General features: G+C 53.8%; 1 protein-coding gene and 1 long non-coding RNA gene across 3 annotated transcripts; both read left to right on the forward strand.

The window, feature by feature from the left end:
• Positions 1-2,548: 2,548 nt before the first annotated feature.
• FGF16 (fibroblast growth factor 16) lies at positions 2,549-13,230 on the forward strand. Its single transcript, XM_035324223.1, has 3 exons — positions 2,549-2,959; positions 8,929-9,032; positions 12,205-13,230. Exons 1-3 carry the CDS (start codon positions 2,686-2,688, stop codon positions 12,448-12,450), a joined length of 624 nt encoding a protein of 207 aa, XP_035180114.1. The 5' UTR covers positions 2,549-2,685; the 3' UTR covers positions 12,451-13,230.
• Positions 3,590-5,638, forward strand: LOC118165863. Of its 2 annotated transcripts, none has more exons than XR_004750268.1 (2): positions 3,590-3,714; positions 4,596-5,638. It is a non-coding gene; the product is annotated as an uncharacterized LOC118165863 (long non-coding RNA). The 2 variants fall into 2 exon arrangements; XR_004750267.1 differs by having other exon boundaries at positions 3,640-3,775.
• Positions 13,231-13,952: the final 722 nt, after the last annotated feature.

Consider the following 13,952-nt stretch of genomic DNA (forward strand, 5'->3'; position numbering starts at 1 on the left):
GAGATATTTAGAAATGAGGTGAAATCCTGGTCTCTATGAATCCAGAGGCAAAACTCACTCACTTAATTCAGCAAACCCACGTTTTACAGAAGAGCGTATTTGATTGTACTGGGATCATTCACATTATACGAATTTCATGCATTAAATTCACAGCATTAACAGGATTATGACCTTAACATTTACTCAGATTTGGGGTGTTCCTCCTCCCCTCCCCCTCTTGGGCTTCTCTCATTTTCAGCAGGCAGAGTTTGTTCCCTTCAGTTACCCAGCCACACCTGAATCTTCATATAAATAACACCGACATAAGAACACCATCTTTGCTGTGGGATGCCTGAACTCCACAGACAGTGGTATCCCCACGTAACCATACACGACAAATAGCCAGCAAACGCACTTGTGCAGATTTTACTACCTCAGGAACAGACTACGTTTTAAAAATACCCATGGTTTTAGGCTTCATGTGTCAAGTTCTGCATCAACTACACCCCTTTTACAGCCGCAGATCTGACAGGAAAAAACACCCCCATCTCCCATTTAAAAACCAGATCCCTCACCCGCTGCAGATGCACGTGTGGATACTCCATGTCGTAATATCACAATTTTCTTCATGTCTTCACAACAGAGTGTTGCCCGGGCCTGTGGGGGAAGGGGGATGCATGTTATGGTCATTTCAACCCTCCTTCTGCCTTAGGATAGATGTGGGGAGAAGCATCCCACTGCAGGGGGGGCTTAGGGGTGAAACCCCCTGACAGGAGAGCCTCGATGAGGGGAAACCCATGAGGGCACAGATCCCACTGAGGGGAAACCTGCTGAGAGCAGAGACTGGCTGAGGGGTGAGTCCTCCTGAAGGGGGCTGCCTGCTGAGGGGAAGAGACCCCACCGAGGGGAAACCTGCCGGGGGTAGAGACCTACCGGGGGGAGAGACTTGCTGAGGGGGGAAAAAACAGGGAGGGGTGAGTCCTCTGAGGGGACCTACCTGCCAAATGTGAGACCTGCTGAGGGGAGATCCATGAGGGGACAGACCTGCTGAGGGGAACCCTGCTCCTCCTGAGGTGAGCTACTTGCAGAGACCCTGTGAGGTGGAAGACTTGCTGAGGGGAGACACACTGTAGGGGACACCCATGAGGGGACAGTCATGCTGAGAAGAAACCTGCTGAGGAGAGGGACCTGCTGAGAGGAGCTACCCCTGGAGGGGTAAGTAACCCTGAGGGAAGCTACCCGCCGAAACAGGAGACCAGCTGAGGGGAGATCCATGAGGGGAAGGACCCGCTGAGGTGACAGACCTACTGTGGGGAACCCCACTGAGGGGTGTCCCCTCCTGAGGGGAGCTACCCGCCAAAACGTGAGACCCACTGAGGGGAGAGCCATGAAGGGGAAGACCCGCTGAGGCAGAAGAAACCCACAGAGGGGTGAGTCCTCCTGAGGGGAGCTACCTGCCGAAGGGGGAGATCCGTGAGGTGTGCGGCCCCTTACGGGTGCCGAGACCCTCTGAGGGGGAGTCCGATACTTCAGCCCTGCCCGGTGTTGCCCCCCTCGAGGATCCACCGAGGCTGCAGCCCGAGCTGCCGCGTATGCGGGCTGTTTGGGGGGGGGCTTGCCCGTGGTTTTTTCCCTCCCCCGGCGGGGCACGTGGCGATACCGATCCCCTGCTGCCCTCAGCGCCCGGCCCCGGCGGGGCAGCGGCAGCGCGGCGAGCAGCGGCAGCGCCGCCTGGCGGGGCCGGGCGGCGGCGGGGCGGCTCCGGCTGCGGCTCCTCACCGCGGCGAGGCTCGGGCGCTGCCCGGCCGGGCTGGCGTTTTCCCCTCCCCTGGCGGGGCCCGCACGTCTCCCCGTGCCTGCCTCCGTCTGTCTGCAGCGCTCCCGGCAGCTGCTGCCACGGATACGGTGTCGGAGGGCGCGGAAACACCTGTTTGCAACGGGAGGAAGGTGGGGAGCGAACCCGGGCTGCCCAGCGCCGGCCCCGGCCCCTCAGCGCCCGCCGCTTGTAAACCCGGCCGTAAAAACGCCGCGGGATCACTTTTCAAAGAGATCGCTTTGCAGCTCGGACGCTGGAAAAAAAAAATAATAAAAAAAATATAAAAAAATAAAACGCTCCTTGAGCCCTCTCCCCTACATGTTAGTTTTTCCACAGTGGTTGGGGGGGCCGAGGGGGGGGGAAGGACACGGCCGGGGCTGGAGGGCACTGACAGAACCTCGGGGGCCACGGCCGCGGGGCTCCGGCCTCAGGGGGCCCGGGAGGGGGCTCCGGGCCCCGGGCACCTCCTGAGGGGGAGCCGGGCCGGGGCCGCGCCGCATCCCCGGCTGCGTGCGGGGGCTCCGTGCTTCCAGCCGGGACCTGCCCGGAGCCTCGCGTGGAGCTTTTCCCTGCCCTTTTTTTTTTTTTTTTTCATAATAAATGGGGCCGGCAGCTTTTTTTTTAAAAAAAAAAAAAAAAAAAAAAAAAAAGGATCAGAGAAAGGAAAAAAAAAAAAAAGCGATAGCCAAAGGGGATGCCAGTGAGGTGTGGCTTGCATTTAAATATCCAATATGTCAATGTAAGGGGAGTGTGTACGTATATAAAGTGCCGTTTGCATCCGCGAGCGGGCCCCAGCCAGCCATGGGAGGCGCGGGGAGCCGGGGCGGGCCGTGCGGGGCCGGCCGGGCTCTGAGGGGGCCCTGAGGGGGCCGCTGCTCGCCCGCGGCCCCATGGCCGAGGTGGGCGGCTTCCTGGGGGCGCTGGACCCCGAGCTGCACGGCTTGCCCCCGGCTCTGGCCGGGCTGCCCCTCGCCGACCCGGCCGGCTTCCTCAACGAGCGCCTGGGGCAGATCGAGGGGCGGCTGCAGCGCGGCTCGCCCACCGACTTCGCTCACCTCAAGGGCATCCTGCGGCGGCGGCAGCTCTACTGCCGCACCGGCTTCCACCTGGAGATCTTCCCCAACGGCACGGTGCACGGCACCCGGCAGGACCACAGCCGCTTCGGTAAGGGCTCCCGGCGGCAGGTGGCGGCCCGGCCCGGCGGCAGGTGCCTCCCCCGGCCCCGCTAATTAATTAGCCCGGCAGCCTAAAGCGGCCGGATATAATTAGCCTCCTAACCAAACGCGCTCGCTCGCCGCCGATGCGGGCGGGTTGTGCTTTGCGATTTCCTCCCCTCCCGGCGTCCCTGCAGGTGCACGGGGACGAGCCTGAGGAAAGAAAAGGGGGGGAGAAAGAGTAAAAAATAAATGAAAGTGGCTGGGGGGACAGTGGGGTGGCCGCTTCGGCGCTGCCTATGCCCCTCAAAACCAAGGCAGGCGAAAGAAAGGAGGGAGCACGTCGGAAAATGAAATCCCTGGCGTTTTCGTGTATCTTGTTTTTTTTTTTTTTTTTTTCTTTCTCCTTCTTCTTTTGGCCTCGGCAGATATTTGTGAGCTAATGTGATTTCTGCTCCTTGCGTGGATTTCGTTAGGAGTGTCTCCCTCCAGCAGGCAGGGATCGGTTGGCTGGATTGGCGTCTGCAGCTCCGTTCCGGGAGGTTGTTGGAAAGGAAAGGGGAAGCTGAAGGGGGGAAAATGCTTAGGGGACCTCCGAAAGGAGAAGATGGAACAATAGGCAGAGCGCTGTGGATTTACCTTGCTGTCTGGGATAAAGCTGGAAGACTTCAGAGCCTGTATCTGTGTCACACAAGAGCAGGGATCTCTAATGAGACCATATGTAATCTTCAAAAAATGCATCCCAAGCCACAGCGAAGGAGTACAGTAAGTTTGAGCACAGCTAAGAAAAATTCCCGCTACTTCAGCATCTAGTGCAGGTGTCTGGGTAAGCTATCAACGAGTCCCATGCCAGTGATCTCAGCTATGTTGTCAACAGGTTGCAAGAAGTGTTCGCAAGACTTTTTACAGTTTTCAAGTGATTTAACTCCTCGGTGAAGGGAATTCTTTTTTGCCTGTAATTGTTTGCAACCGGTGCTTTCTGATACTTCAGGAACTCCGCCGCTGCTGCGATTGTTGTTGTTAGTTTAAGGCAGGTTTGGGGAACAATTGGAAAAGCTTATCTGTGAACTGTGCTTTCCATAAACACCAGGTGTGTGTGTAACATGTCCCTGCCTAAATCAACAAGAAAGTCATAACCTGCAGGTCAGGGTAAGGTACTAATGGGCTCATGGGGCAAGTGTTCTTTAATTACCTCCCAAAAGACACATATCTTTTAACCTTTTAAAAGAGACTGAAAGCGAACCCTCGGCATCTGTTTGCTTTTTAGTTTAATCTGCCACGTTAGTTTAATCTGCAAGTTCTTTTTTTTTTAACCTATCTTTATACGGGTAAACAGTTTCAGATGGCTATGTCTATCTCAGTCCCATTTTTTTTAAAAAAAAGATTGAGTAAAATAAACGTATTTCCAAACAAACTTTGGAAGAATGCATTAAACAGGCTAAAACTCTTCATGAATTTTGCACACTTGAGCTGAAGTCACACAGCGTGTTCAGTAAATCGAAACGTTGGCATTCCCTAAGTGTTTTAGCAGTCAGCATCCAGCTACGTAAACTAGACCAGACTTCAGATATAAAATATTATAGTTTTCTGCTTCAGGGTTTTCCCAGAGGCGGTGTAAAATAAATAGTTATTTGTTGTAATTGCAGGACAAAGCCCCACAGGATTAGACTGGAATCCTCATGTTCAGATAAAGTTGGACTGAATCTCGCCGCAGCAGAGACTCAGAGCAATAACGTATTGGCACACAGCACTCACCATCTGCATTCAGTAGCCATGAATATTTAAATTCCAATGTTCCTGGTATGGTTCGGATTAGGATGTCATGTATCGATGCATTCCTAAATCTTGCGTGCAGCAGGCAGAAAGCAGTAACATTACAGGAACGGGCGGGCTGTGCGGTGCTGGGGATCACAAAACGACACCGAGGGGTACGGAGCTAGAGGGGTTTTCAGGGTTGCGGTCTGAAGCCGCCTTAAATCTAGGGGCACCTGGGGAAACACTTAGAAAGCCTGTCTGATGGTTTGGCAGATCAAGCCCACATGGCTGGAAGGTGCTCCCTGATCTCACGAGCAGATTATTAATGTGCTTGCTCCACGGATGGCTCGCGGGGACGCCCCGGCACAGGCACGTATCCAGCTGCAGAGGGGGTGTAGGTTGGAACCGGGCTCCGTATCCCTACCTCTGATTACTGGAAGGGGTTCAGGAAAAGACGGACGGCATCTGCACCGTCCCAAAAGTTAGCAGATGTGTAGGACATCCGAGTCTTTCGGGGAGAAAAATAATGAGCTGAAGCCCTGGTGATGGCAGTCGAGGTCCTAACAGGGAGGGTTAAGGGAGAGATTAATTTGTACCACGGAAGTCGGGGATGTGCCAGTAGGAAGCAGGGAAAGCAGCAGAAGCAGCCACCCGCAACGCCTGAGCAGTCACAGCAACTATTGCCTCTCATCTGTCGAGGACTGGAGCTTTCTGAAATCACACCTGTCTCCGGGAATGTGACATTTTATACGTGTAAAAATACAGATTTGCACAAGAATGGCAGCGTGCAGCTTATTTTTCCTAGAGGAGGCTTAACGCAAAGTTTGGTGAAGCCTTCCAGGATCCCTGGAAGAACAGCTCATTCTTAGACCAGAGGGGTGCCCAAATGCTCTCTCTGAACAGGCTGCTCCACCTGAGCCATCCCAGAAAAAAATGGAAGCGTTTTTAAAAGTGAATCTTCTCCCTGCATCTGCTAGGAACCTTCCTGTACAGAGGCATGAAGGATGGTCCAAGTCCGGAGAGGGTTTGGACTGACATTGCCACCCCTACGAGAAGAATCCTTCTGAGGAGGGAAGTGAGCTAAGTCTGCCAGGAAAATCCTTGCCGGTAGGAATTGCTCCCCTTCCGCCTTGAGTCTGTTTTACAGCAGCGTTCAACAAGCGGCTCCAACAGCGCTTTGCTTCAAGGGAGGAGAGGAAAAGGCCTCGAGTTAGTGCTGGAGACTACTAAAGGGAGTAAACAAAGCTCTTCTCGGGCACAAATCTGGTAACGGATCTGTAACAGAGCCTCTTAGAGAAGCTGGTGAAACCTCCAGAGAACGTTTTGCAGTAGATTTTGACATTCAGACTCCGGTGCACCTGTTCCCAAACAGTTGTTGAGGTTTTTAGCTGAAGCTTTAGGTTTGTAGACATTGATACAACATCTGAGGTTGTTTCTGTACCCCAGCTAGTCAATACAGCCATGGAGGAAGAGACAGGTGCAGCGAGCTGAATTGTTCTTTGAGGGATAGTTTATAGTAATGCGAGAGCGTGCGGGGCTGGCCGCCACGGCGCTCCGGAGATCGTTCAGTGCTTTGGTGGTAAATGAATCCAGTTGGAGCCTTAACCGGATCTCTCCCAATATTATCTACAAAGACTCAAAGACCAAACAGAATGAATAATCAAAGCGTGAAAAATGAGGCGGGTCCTGAGGGAAAAGAAAAAAAAGACAAAGGGAAAAAAGAAAAAATACAACAAAACCAACCCAGGGTCTACCACAAAAACACACCGCTGCGATCCCAAAGGAAATTCTTGATCTGGCCCCAGTGGCCGCTCCCTGTGCTGCTGGAGATCAGATGTACGAAGCTGCAATTTTGTCTAGCAATTGGAGTGAGCTGAGGACAGGATGGATATTTGCCCACATTTTTTCAGCCTTCACTCTGTCTCCTGACTTTTGTGGGTTTCAGTTACGTTCTTAATGCTATTTCAACAGAGTTGTCTTCGGTGCACGTCCCCAAGTGCCGTCAAAAGATCAGGAGAGGGGAGTACCACAAGTGGCACTGTCAGAAGAGGTTGTCACAGGTCCACCTTGCAGAAATCTCAGTTGCAAGACCAGCAAGTGCACACCTTGCGGGCACCGGAGGAGAGGTGTCTCGCCTCCTGGGAAGGGCCAGCGCTGCTCCTGGGATGCCCTTGCCGGGTCTTTGGAGACCGGCTTCATGCCACAGCCAGAGCCTGCTGGTGGGTAAACTCGAGAAGAGCTCTCTGCTTCCCTCTCTCAAACATCCCTCGCTTCCTGAACAGGACTGGGAGCGTTTTCCTGCTTCCCAGGGACGACTGAAGGTAAATTCAAAAACCAAAAGCAAACCAAGCAACCCAGTTAGTGCCAGTGAGGAGGTCGAGCTAAGGCTCGCCAGCTATCAGACGTTTTTCACTTGAACATCCACTTGTCAGCAGCCTGGGAAGGACACCCCCTTTCTGGGGATCCCTGTACTCCTTTCCCCTGTACTACTTTTTCCTTTATTTTTCTGACTAAGCGTACGACTGTTCAAAAAGGGGCGAGTGAAGTTACCGTCCTTCAGAAACAGCGGCCGTCCTAGCTTTTGTCCTCCAGCTGGGAAAAGGGAAGCGCACAGCAGTTCAGTAACTTGCTCCGCGTTTCAGGACCGGTGGGGAGCGGAGGCAGAAGACAACCCTTCATCCTGCCCCTCTTCCCTCCCTGCTCAGACCTCCTTTCAGATAAGGAACCCCGAAGCTAGGCGCACGAGGAGCGGAGCCCCGTCCTGGTCTGCCTGCCCTGGAAGGCTGCCCCTGCGCGCCGCCTGCTCTGAAGGCAACGTGTGTCCCACACGGGGGAAAGGGAAGAATCACCTCGCTGGGAAAATCAGTAATTCTGGAGCCCCTTGAAGCAAACGCGGGGCACTGGGAGAGGCCGTGCTTTCTGCGCGTTCTGTAGGATCTAACGGGGAGCGAGTGCACTGACGCGCTGTGCTGCTCCCCAGGAGCCCAAAGCCCCACGGAGGACAAGTTACCCCGCTCTGAGTGTAGCTGGCCGTATTTCAGCCTGGCAAAATCCAAGTTGTCCGTTTGCTTTCCTGTTTGTCTCAAGGAATTAATTCCAGCTCCTGAGTCCGTATGTCGGCTCCACCCCGCAGCACCTGCTGGCTCCAGGGAGGGCTGGGTCAGACACGCGAGCCCTAGCGTAGACAAGAAGTCTGGCACGAGGCAGAAAGGCCAACTCTTGCCCCCGGCGTGGCTGCCAGCACCTGACCAAGCCGTCTGGGGGGCCGTGGCCGCGTATCCGTCCTATATTTAGGCGGTGACACCCTCTGAAAGTCATCGCATCCACACCTGACCGCGCAGAAGATCCCTTTCCAGGGCCGAGGGCTGACTGCCGCAGGAGTCAGCCGGCTCCGGTGGCCGTACGTCACGCGGTGGTTTTAGACCCAAGGCGTGCTTTTCTGAGGAGCTCTGGGAGGTAACCCGATCGGAGAGGCAAGGGGCAATTGCTCGGGACTGGACGTTTTGGGAGCTAAATTAAGACACCTGGAGCCGAGCTAAAGGTTAGAGCCACTTTGCCCTCCTGTCCGTAGAAACGCCCTGCCCGTTCATTCGGCGTATCTGGGACGGTGAAAGCCTCTTCCTGCCTCTACTGCAACCTCCCGGCTAACGCGTTCAGCGCTGGACGTGGGCGACAACTGCCTACGACCTGTGGACGGGGAGCATGCGACGTGTCCAGCGCCTGACAGCCCCTGCAGCACCGCCAGGAGGCTCGAAGGGGGCGGGTGCGTTCCTACCTGTGCGTATCTGAAGTTGGTTTTATCCCTGAAGGCTGTACGCCTTTCGGGGTGGCGGGCACCGCCCTGCGGCAGCGGGGACAGGACAGGCCTCACAACCACCTTTTCTAGCGCTTTTTGTTTCTTTTCATTGAAATCATCACTTTGCTTTTGGCGAAGAAGCAGGACGCCGTAAATAAAAGCAACAGCTACGCCTGGCGCTCCTTTCCTCCTTCGGCAAGGTGACTTCCCTCGGACCAGCCAGGTTCGTGATGCTGGGGAGAAGCCTGGAGCGGAAACTGAAGGATGGCACGCGTGAAGGACTAGGGAGTTACGAGCTGCTCAGTTATAAATAAAGCAAGCAGGGCCTGTGAGAAGCTCTGTGCTTGGGGAATGCTGTTTCGTGTTCGTCACTTGAGCCTGGTGTCACTTTGGTCACCTGTGTGACTTGCGTTCCTTTTCTCTTTTAGGGATTTTGGAGTTTATCAGCCTGGCGGTGGGGCTGGTCAGTATCCGCGGGGTGGATTCGGGACTCTACCTCGGCATGAACGAGAGAGGCGAGCTGTACGGGTCGGTAAGTTTCACATCTCGGGAGGGTATGAAATCAATACACAGCAATCCGGGCTGTGGGGCCTCAGCGGTCTCACCAGCCGTGTCCGCCACAGGCCTCCAAAGGCCTTGCGGTGCCGCATTCCCCCGTCTTACCCGCTGGTGTCAGAGCACATCAACGGGACCGCGGGGACGGGGACGCGCTCACGCAGCGATGGCCAGCGCAGGGTGCGGCCCCCGAGCCCTTCGGGGCGGCACCTGGGGGGCTTTACTGGAAACAGGGCAGGAATGGCCAACTAAAGGCACAGGAGGGAAACTTAGCATAAAGCCAGGTGGTGGTTGAGTGTTTTCATGAGTAACATCACATTGATCGCCCCCGTGCTCGGGATCTGCATGTACCTGCAGGCCTTCCACTTGTGTTACAGCTCTCATGGGAGCTGCAAGTGCGGGGTAGGCGTTACTTTTATTACAGCATTCTCTACAGCTCCTTTTAGGAGGTTAGGGAAGTTTCTCGTTATTTTCCAGAAGTACCTTTTCAGACTGAAGTTTTTCTTGTTTTGCCAAACGCCACACGTAAACTTCTTGCTAGCTTTCCTCTCGACACAGGGTCCTTGGCACCTAATTCAGCTCTTGGGGCTGAAATGGTGCAGGGCCGTGGGTGCACCCAGTCAGAGCTTTGCCATCACGGGTTAAGTCCCCACTGACCCGAAGAGAGCCAAGCTGGGCAGAGGTCCTTCCTGCAGGACTCAATTCCTAATTATTTAATCCAGTATAAACTAATTATTTCTACTTAGCTAGAAGAATTGCTTCTATTCTGAAAATTGCATTCTAGGGAGCTTTTTTTTTAAGGGTACTTCTCTGTAGCTGCTGCACTGCGTCAGAGCTTTGTCATCGGATGCCCCATTGCCTTGAATTCAGCCCATCACCAGGGTGTGGTTTCTGCCTAGATCACCACCCTGTGTGAGGACTCGGATTTTTGAAGGGTGGGTCACAATAGTTTTTACATGACATAAAATGAATCGGCTTTAAACCAAAGTGGAAGGCACAAACTTTCTCTACTCAAGCCAGATCACCCTCAGTGTAGAACTTCTCACCCTGTGTTCAGTGCACATAGAGAAGCCTTCAGAAACCTTTTTCCTAGGGAACAGTAATGATAAAACATCGTTACCATCATCTTTTCTTCTCCCATTCCCATCTACTGAGACTGCTGCAGCTCCTTCACCTACTTTTAAGGTCCAGGTACTGAAGTTTGTATGCGATAATCAAGTACTAGCGTTGATTGATAATCACTTCCTTAATAGCATCTACCCAAAACAAAAGAGCAGAGGCAGTGATTACATCACAAGCATGCAAGACAGATAAAAGGTAAAGTCACCAGGAATCCATAAAACAGAAATTTTAAACTTCAAAGATCAGCTCGGGCCTAAAACCACGCAGCAGGACCCCTCCTGTTAAACTCCAAGGCTGTTCAACAGCTCCTGGAATTGCAGCTTTTACTCGTCCATGCTGAAAATGAGGGCACGAGCCTGCGTATCTGCTTGGCTCTCAAACCCTGCGGCTCTGATCGTGAATCAACAGAGTTAATGAAGTCCCAGGGCCTGCCTTAATGCTACCTCACAGCAGTAACAAAAATACGATGTTATGAGACTTTACCTGGCAACAGAATTGACCTGAAAACATAATCATGGCAGTTTTCTCTGTTGTGGCATCCTGCGCGTTAGAAAACACACTGGATGCTGCAGGGCTGATGGTGGCCACCAACCTGAATTGTGCAAAGGCCACAGGCCAGGTCCCCAGTCCGTGTCCTGGTTCAGCAGCCTCAAGCAGCAGAGCCAGCCACTGCCCCAGAGACACACGGGGTCCTCTCGGGACTGCCCGGCAGCCCGCCCTGGCGGCTGCGTCCCACCGCTTCTGCTCCGTTTCCCACCGATTTCAGAACTAGAAGCAAATACCTGGAGCAGTCAGAGTCCCGGGCAGTGCCCTGCATCGCCTCAGGCTCAGTGGGGACGTCCCGGGGCTGGGAGGAAAATCAATGACATCCTGCAGAGTCAGCCTGGCCCCTCAAAACGTTTCACGGAAGCGCGGTGCCTCCGAACAGCCCAGCGGAAGGCGTGCAGGGGGGGCGAAGCAGCAGCGCCGCGCTCCAGCTGGTCAGTAGCTTCCAGCGTGGTCTGAGTAGGTGCCGTCCTAGGAGGGGAAGAAGTGCGCGTTCATTGACAGAGCCGGGAAGAGAAAGCTGCAGTTCCCCTGCTCGCAGATGACAAGAGCTGTGGAGAGGCTTTTGGAGGACTCACGAGTTTCCTCAGGGTTTATTTAATTAGCAGCAAAACACTCAAAGCAAGTTCTGAGCGCAGGTGAGCTCCTGTCCCTTATTACAGAACATCCACTGCGGGCAGTAACGTTTACTGCACCCCACGCAGCATAGATGAGACACGTTCCCTCCCCAGCAGGTTTGCCGTGTGGGTACAGTCTTTGCAATGTTCTAACACCCCACGGCTGCAGCCCGCCTTTCACCTGGAAGGCCTGAGCCCCTCCTGGGCGATCCCCACGGGGTCTGCGGGTCCCCCGCCCCCCAGCGCAGCCACCCCACAGCCCCCCAGGTCCCGCTGGGGTTGGGGACAGCGTCCCCGGGGGCGCTGCTCCCCAGCCAGAGCTCCCCACGGCCTCACATCACAGCTCTCTGGCGCTTCAGAAGATGAAAGGCCTGAGGGCTGCTTCCATGCGCATTGCAGTGTTACCACGTGCCTTCAACTTCCAAACACGCTGCTCGCGCGTCCTGCCTAGGTGCCTCCCGCGCTCGCCGTGTGCGCATTACCTGCGCGTGGGGCTGCCAGGGGGGGCACGGCCCCAAGCACCCCCTTCCCCGACAGGTGCCGGTCCCGCACCCCGACCGCAGACACGTGGCTGCCAGCTTTGGAGTTTTGCTGCAGCCATGGTTTATTTTTAACAGAGGGCCCTCGCAAAATGCACACCCACCTTCTCCTTCCATCTCCTTCCTCCTCCAGCTTCAGGTCTTTGGGTCCGGGCTTGGGCCCGTTTGCAGCTGTCACACCCCAGCAGCACAGCCCCCTCCTCAGGGGAGCCAGAAGCAGGTAGCCAGGAAAATTCTAGGAAAAGAAATTGAAGGAAATAGGAAGAGATTTTTTTATTATTATTATTTTTTGACACCCGTCTTTTTCTTCTCTGCCCCAATGCAGAAGAAGCTCACGAGGGAGTGCGTTTTCCGAGAGCAGTTTGAAGAGAACTGGTACAACACGTACGCCTCGACCCTCTACAAGCATCCCGACTCGGAGAGGCATTACTACGTGGCGCTGAACAAGGACGGCTCCCCCCGCGAGGGATACAGGACTAAGAGACATCAGAAATTCACTCACTTTTTACCGAGGCCTGTGGACCCTGCCAAAATACCTGCAATGTACAGAGACCTCTTCCACTACAGGTGATGTTTCCTGCAGCTGCCCCGTCAGTGTACATACTTGGGCTCCCAAGCTTTTCCCCAGAGCACTATACTAGTAGTCATTCCATCATTCCTGTAAACGTAGATGACATAGGAAAGCACTTCCAGTGAATTCAGACACTGCTGTTCCTCCTTGTTTCAAGCGTATATCGAACGTGGGTTATTTATGGGGGCGGGGACAGGGGAAGGGAGGGAACCCTACGTATAATCTTTCATTTTCGTTCACTTTCTTTACTCGGGGGCTGTCGGAGAGGCCGAACGTTCAATGTTATGGTTGCTTAAAGGAGCAAACAGGCGAGCAAACTTGATAACCGGGGGGGAAAAAAAATAAAAACAACTGAAAAAAAAGAGAAAGGAAGAAAACAAAAGACCACAGAACTGCTACAGATGCTGCTGATAAGCTTGGGATAGTTACCGGCAAAGAAAAAGCCTTTCAAATGGCGCCCTGCTTCAGCGGCCCAGGAGTTTGCTACGTGGATGATGCTACGAGGACTGGTCCTGATGTGTGGGGTGTTTCCTGCTGCCGGGGTGGGAACGGGGTGAGGAACATTATTCAGATGTAAGCCTGGATACTGTGCATAGGGACAGAACTATTTATAAAATGTATATGATATTTATTTTATATATTTATTTATTTCAAAATAATTTTATTTTTAATGAGAGATGCTATGACCGGATTTTCATCAGGAAGAATAAGGTCCTACTGAAACAGGAAAAAAAATGAGTTTTAAGAGCTTATCGGCAATAAAATTGTCTTTATATTGTAGATTTCTTGCTAGCCCTTTTTTTTTTGGTGCTCCTTAACAATTAACCGAGTATTTCCTGATCAATGTGAAGATTAAGACCACCTATAAAAAGGCTTTGGACTTTAGATAAATTTCCTGAACTCCAAACTCTTACAGAAGGGCAACATCAGATTATAGCTGGAACAGCTCTGGGAAGCGTGACGCCCCGGCACTGAGCAGCTGGACATAAACCGAAGCGTGGGAGCTGAGAAGGGCAGATCCAGTCCTCCCCTCTGTGGTGCCGGGGACAAAACCAGCCCTCAGGCCACAGCAGGCACGCCAAGCTTCTGAAGACCTCGTGTAGGAGTTCCCAGGAACACGCGTCCCTGCCGCAGCGCAGGGAGGAGCCTCTCACTTCACACCCGTTAGAACCACCCGGCCTCACACCCGAACTCCGACCTGAAGCACTGCGGAGGAATCAGGGAAGAAAAAGCGGGAAGCAACAAAAGCAATTAAAAACCCCCCTCATTTGTAAGTAATTGCCACGGATGAAGATTATCCCTGCAGGCAGCGCTCGGACGTTCGTGGCTGCGTGGTGCAGGAAGGGCCCGGGCACACAGCCCCCGGCAGCTTCCCTCTGCCTGCCGGCGGGCTCAGCCTGAGGTCAGCAGGCAGGGCTTTGGTGCGGGGGGGGAGCAGGAATGTGTCACTGCCACAGGCCCTGCACAGCACGGACGAGCACCTGGTAGGAAACGCAGTTCTC

This window comes from Oxyura jamaicensis, chromosome 4, assembly GCF_011077185.1.
Source record: "Oxyura jamaicensis isolate SHBP4307 breed ruddy duck chromosome 4, BPBGC_Ojam_1.0, whole genome shotgun sequence".
NCBI lineage: Eukaryota > Metazoa > Chordata > Aves > Anseriformes > Anatidae > Oxyura > Oxyura jamaicensis.

What these genes read in the sequence shown, in the direction of transcription:
- FGF16 (XM_035324223.1), top strand. Translation starts at nt 2,686, where the DNA reads ATGGCCGAGGTGGGCGGCTTCCTGGGGGCGCTGGACCCCGAGCTGCAC. An exon ending in GCAGGACCACAGCCGCTTCG is followed by an intron (nt 2,960 to 8,928) that starts GTAAGGGCTCCC and finishes TTTCTCTTTTAG; the next exon opens with GGATTTTGGAGTTTATCAGC. An exon ending in GAGGCGAGCTGTACGGGTCG is followed by an intron (nt 9,033 to 12,204) that starts GTAAGTTTCACA and finishes GCCCCAATGCAG; the next exon opens with AAGAAGCTCACGAGGGAGTG.